The following is a 6,000-nucleotide window of genomic DNA, read 5'->3' on the forward strand; positions in this document are numbered from 1 at the left end:
AATAATAATGGTTATCATTTTTTGACTACTTGCTATGCCTGTCTCAAAATATAAGAGTTCCAGTTTGAATAATAAACTATATAAAGTATCTATGGCAACGAAAAGTAAAAGTTTAGATAATAATGGTTATCATTTTTTGACTACTTGTATGCCTGTCTCAAAATATAAGAGTTCCAGTTTGAATAATAAACTATATAAAGTATCTATGGCAACGAAAAGTAAAAGTTTAGATAATAATGGTTATCATTTTTTGACTACTTGCTAAGCACCAGGCATCCTTATAAAGGTCTTTGTATATGGCATGTCATTGAAGCTTTATTACAACACCATGAAGGGAGATGCTATTATGAAATGGATGCTTTGTTTTATAGCCCAGGAAACAGAAGCTTGTTAACATGTTCTTAACAACAACATGGCCAAGGCCAACCAGAAGGCAGGGTTTGTACCTCACCCAGATCCCATCTATGGGCAGCACGCCCATCCCCAAACTGCTGGAAGTGTTGGCTGCTCAAGCCTCAGTCATCCCTTTCCCTAGAGAATTTTGCTCAAATAGAAGCCACTTCTGCTTGAGAGGCTTGATGTCCCCACTTAGGAGGCAGCCCACAGCCAATGACACACAAGGCTCCGTCTGTTCCTTGCTTCAAGGTGGGACTGACTCTGCAGTGGGATCCAGCTAAGACCACATCCTTGCTTAACACCTTCCTCTTCCCTAGCCTGCTTCCCTTGTTCCCATAGGTCTAAAAGCATGCTTTCAATAAACCACCTGGAAAAGGATACCTGTGTCAGGCTCTGCCTCCAAGGAGCCAGACCTAAGACATCCAGTTAGCAAGTATCAGAGCTGGGACTCATGTCTAGGAAGCTCTCTTAATCACTAAGCAAATGTGACATGATATTGCCTACATTACATACATGACTAAAATGATGGCCTCCAAGTTGTCAGGTCACCAAGCAGCATATATCACATTGGTCTAGATATGGCAACAACAGCAGTCACAACGAATCCTACTTATTGAATGCTGACAACAGCCAGTGTCTTTCTTGCATTGGATCCTCTCAACAATACCATGAGGTTCACTTTATCATCCCCACTTTGCAGATAATGTATGGGAAGTTTGGAGACATTGAGACACATCCCCCAAGGGCATATGGATAGGAAGAGAAGAGACTTAAGCTTATATCCAAGTCCATCTTTCTTCAAGGACCACATGCTGTTTCCACCTGATCACTTAAACCTCTTATTGCATAAAGAATTCCATGAATAATTGGTGAAATCTATCTGCCATCAAAACTGACATTTTAAAAAACAATTTAGACAGAAGACTCTGCTATCACTCCAACCTTGACCCCAGCAACAGTTCTTTTCGAGCTGCGTTTGACCAAAATGTCTCTACTTTCTGGAGAAAGCCATACTACTTTGGGAATAGCTAGAGAATATTCTCTTAAGCCAGCCATAAAAAGAGCAAAGGAAATATCTTCGGTGGAGAAAAGAAAGTGAGACTTCATGCTAAGAGGGGAATCACATGTCCTATGGCTTTTCCACCAAGGGAGACAAAATGGAATAAAAGGAGAACAGCAAAAATTCAAGGAGAAGCAGATTCAAATCCTAACTCTATTATTGTGTGATGTATTTGGCAAATGACTCAATGTTTCCAAGCCTCAATTTGCTCTTCTGTTCTACAGGAAAAATACTCATGTCATTGACCCATGAATGAAAGAGGGTAAATGATATAAAATAGATATTCCTTCCTGCCTCATCTCTTCCATTTTCATAAAATGTATAGCCAACTTGGAACGTCATTCTAGGTCTAACTAATACTGGTTCAAATGGACTATGCTTTATTCCAAGCAAAAAGCATATCCTATTATGACAAAAAGGTTTCTATTAAAAATAGAGAGCAGATAAAAGGGAGACCTTCATCCAGGAAGCCATCGGCTGATTCATAAAAATACAGAATGAGTCATCCTGGATCCCAAGGCTAAAACTTATAATCAATGGGCATGTCTGGCCAGCCAATCCCAGCCCACTGGAGAAGGAGCTGCCCAGTGGGCCATCTTTACAAGCCTATTACAATCCTTGTAAAACCATTAACTCTGTTTCCAGCTTGGTGAAAGGAAAATCAATCTGGGCTGTTAGCAACACTGTAACCTAAATGTACCTGCAGCCTGGTTGGCTTTCTGAACAACTGGGGTGGGGGAAGTGCAGTGATTCCTGTGTGTGTGTATGTGTGCGTGTGTGTTGAGCTCCACTGAAGAACAGGCTTGCACATCTGGCTTTGAAAATCAATGTCTTGGCCTTCATCTTGACATTTATTATTTCAAAATGCTTCAGTTCCTATTAGCAATTATGCAGTTAGCATAAGACTGGAAAACACAGAACTATGTGTACTGCAGATGATGCTCTTTCCTTTAAAAAGTAGTTTTATCATTTTCAGTCTCTGAATATATACCCTGACGTAGAATCCTAGAATCCCATCCTCAATTTGGATGAAGGGTCATAAATTACATACACATACATATGCAACTGTATATGTAATTGTATATATGTATATGCACATATATGTATACGTGTGTGTATGCAGGTAATATTTTTTGATGAAGTGGTTAAGGAAGGAGAGTTCTAAATGCATGGTTTCAATTGTACTAAGCAAAAGCTCTTCCACTAGCAAGTAAAGAAAAATAATGACACAACAATCCTCCTCCGAGCTCTTTCCTCAATCCATTCATTCAGCGATAAGTTATTTAGGGTATGCAGTGTGCCAAACAGTGTACTAGGCATTGTGGGGTGGGGGAGTGGGCTGGTCTTTGGGGATTTAGCTGCGACAGGGCAGGTATAAGCTCTCCTTCTGGGATCAAACAATTTGATTCAATAAGAGTTCATTGTACAGGATCCCCCGGTTTGCAAAAACCTCTTCCCTTACCCTAAATTCCTCACCAGAGGCCCAAGAGTACTGTTCAGAGTCAAACCTGACCAGGTGCATATATGAACAGCAAGGCAGGGATCAGCGCCTGCTTCTCCCACTAGCTGCCTTCTAATCTGGCAGATGAAACCTGCGTCTGCTCTCAAGGGGGTGAAGGGGAGGGGACGTTCCTTTGCATTTCTCTTGACTCCAGATCAGGTCCAGATCTTGGGTTTCTGATCTAACCTAGGAGCTTGTGAGCTGGCTGTTGCTTTGGAGAGCAGTATGTACTGGGAGGCTCTACAAAACAGATGGGAAGGAATAGGCTCGTCTCACCGTGATAACAGCAAGTTCCCCTTACAAGTTTAACATGCAAACCTAGTGTTGGGTCCAGTCCGCCTCTGCCGGATGAGCCCTTCCCAGAACTTCAGGGAAATGATCTTACAGTGCCCGCACAAAGAGAGGCTTAAACTCTCCCAGGGAATCTCAGCTGAGCCTGAGGGCCTGGAGAAGTTCCCCCAGGGGGAATGGGGAATAGAGGGCAGCTTAGAGAGCTGAGCTCCTTCTGAGATGGGAGCAGGAATTCCGGGGAGACTGATCAGCGTTTTTTCCCCTCTCGGAGAAACAGAGGATGGAGAGGGGGATGGAGGGGGTTGTGCTGCAGGCCTGGCCTCCACCCCCACCAAGCTTGGGTGCAATGTACCGACCCTCTTGCTTACTAGTTCCTTTCCCCGTCAGGCTACGGGGAAGAAAGTGTGCAGGAGGCGGGACCCAGCCCTGCACCCTGTCCCAGGCCCTTCAGGACAACAGCATAGAGGTGAGAAAAAGATCAGGTATCAAATTCCCGGCCAAGCCACTTAGTGGCAGCTGAGTGATCTTGGGCAAATCACTCATTCTCTCTGAGCGGCGGCTTTCTTATCTGTAAAGGGATCATGATGGCACCTGACTCATGAGGTCCTAGGAAGTATTAAATAGGATCGCACACGTAAAACTACCAACGGCAGCTGGCACACAGTGGGCTTGCGGTTCTTAATACATATATTTTTAATTCTGTTAAGCATTAACCCCCCCGTGCAGAAGCTGAGTTTCCTCTCAGACGGAGAACTCCCGTAGCGCAATCTTCCAGACCCTGGGTGCTTGGGCGCCAGCATTCTCCCCGCGCTCAGGAGCTCACATTTTCCTCCCGTCACCCCTAGATCTGGCTTGGGGAGGCCACCCCTCTGCATCCTCCCCAGCTTTGGCCCGGGGAGGCTCTGAGACCCGGGTGAGCGCGCGGAGGGGGTGCGCGCGGCGGCTCTACCCGGGCAGCATCCCAGTTGCAGCTTTCCCACCCCCTCCCCAGCGCCCAGCGCGCAAAAAGAGAGAAAGCGAGAAAGGCGCGGATACTGGACCAGGCTTTGACGCGGATCTTGAGCTCGCCGTCCTGAGGCTCGGGCATGGCCTTCCTGGAGAGCCGCAGCTTGTTGAGACCCCCGAAGCCGGCCAGCACCACCGCGCGCATCTCCTGGGCGTCCCCGAGGCGGTGCGAGCCGTCGCCACCGCCGCCCTCCGCAGGCTCCTTGCCTGCCTCCTTCTCGATCATTTGCTCCGTCTCCTCCGCCTTCTCCACTCCTTCCTTGGCCATGGCGCTCGAGGGCGCGGGGCGCACGGGCTGCGGTGTCTGCGCCGCTGGGGGATTGGGGCTCCTCTCCCGCGGGTTCCTCCTGTTGAATGTGGGATGCTCGGCTGTGCAATGGCTGCAGCCTCTGCGAGCGCCGCCGCGGTCCACAGTCTCCGCCGTAATCCTCACAAGAGCCGTGCCCCTAAGCGCTCCAACCCCGCCCCACCCTTCTTTCCTGTCCAAACGAAGCCTCAATTCCAGTTCCTGAAATAGTCCCAAATTAGGCTCGGGATCGCGACCCCAAACCCAGATTTGCCGAAGATCTGTGACTAAAAAGGGCCTAGAGAGGCCACCTTGTCATCCGCCTACCCGTGGGCCCAGTACTTGGTTATATACGGCACAGGCTCGGGTGCCTTGAAATGGACTGAGACGAATGTCTGGGCCTGGAGGATGCCTTCCCGCTACAAGGTTGCCCTCTCTCCCTCCCATCTGGGAGGCTGGGCGGGATAGTCGGGAAATTGGATCGTTCCTCAAACAGCCAGTGGAAGGGCGGAGAGGTTTGGGAAGCAGGGAACTAGAGATCCCGCTCACTGCCCTGAAGAGTCCAGTCCGGGGTCTTCTCACTCCAGACCTGCAGGGTCAGCCGGGATGCTCTTTTCTGGATATCACCAGGGGCTTCCTTACGACGGCGAATTCTCACCATTCACACCATTTCGGGCTATTAAAGAGGCTAGACAAGAATCCTGTACCAGAAAGGATCCTGCTCCTGTTCTGATCCCCGGAAGACCAATGTGTACCCGCTCCCCAACGTGCACGTACATACACAGAATAGTAACTGGCGTTTTGTTTTGTAATAAGGCTCTTTGAGAAAAAGAGCTCATAGAAAAACTTGGATTTTCTTAAATAAAATGATGGGAGAGGAGTTGGTTTTCCTAGGGGCAGTTTAAGGAAAGAGATGCAGTTGAGGAATTAGGTCTATATTCTATTATAGTTGCTATGCCGTCGCCAGCCTTGAGATCTTGGGCAACTCATTCAACCTTCCTGAGCCTCAACACCCTCATCTATAAATTGGGTACATTGATTTTGTTTTTTTTTTTTTTCTGTGTTGTGTGAAGTGCTGGGGTGGATATGATTTCAGTGAGACATGGTCCTTATATTGGAAAAGGTCAATTTCAGAGCATGAGGCAAGAAGGGCAGAATCAACAAATGTGGCACAATGAATGATCTAAGTGCTACCTCTTTTCTCCCCCCAGTCTTCCTGCGCCTCACTGCTTTAAATGCCCTGGTCTTCTATTCCTTAAAAAAAAAAAAAAAAAAAGATTATTTTCCCTCCTTCCACAGGGTTCTACACCTGCTGTCCCCTTGGCCTGGGGTATGTGTTCCATCTCCTTTATCTGGTGTTGACTCCTACTTCATTCTCACCTCAAGGGTCCATTCCTTTTGGGAGGCACTCCAACCTCCAGTTTGGTAACCTCCATGACTACAGACACTTATGTCCCTTTG

The 6,000-nt window shown here is 47.4% G+C and overlaps 1 protein-coding gene across 1 annotated transcript in view; it reads right to left on the reverse strand.

The window, feature by feature from the left end:
• Positions 1–4,660, reverse strand: part of VAT1L (vesicle amine transport 1 like) — a 189,783-nt gene extending 185,123 nt beyond the window's left edge. The window contains exon 1 of the mRNA XM_003917210.4: positions 4,289–4,660. Within this exon, the coding sequence (XP_003917259.2) occupies positions 4,289–4,521 (233 nt within the window). The 5' untranslated portion in view covers positions 4,522–4,660. The remainder of the gene's footprint in view (positions 1–4,288) is intronic.
• Between the last annotated feature and the right edge of the window lie 1,340 nt (positions 4,661–6,000).

This window comes from Papio anubis, chromosome 18 (genome assembly GCF_008728515.1).
Source record: "Papio anubis isolate 15944 chromosome 18, Panubis1.0, whole genome shotgun sequence".
Lineage (NCBI taxonomy): Eukaryota > Metazoa > Chordata > Mammalia > Primates > Cercopithecidae > Papio > Papio anubis.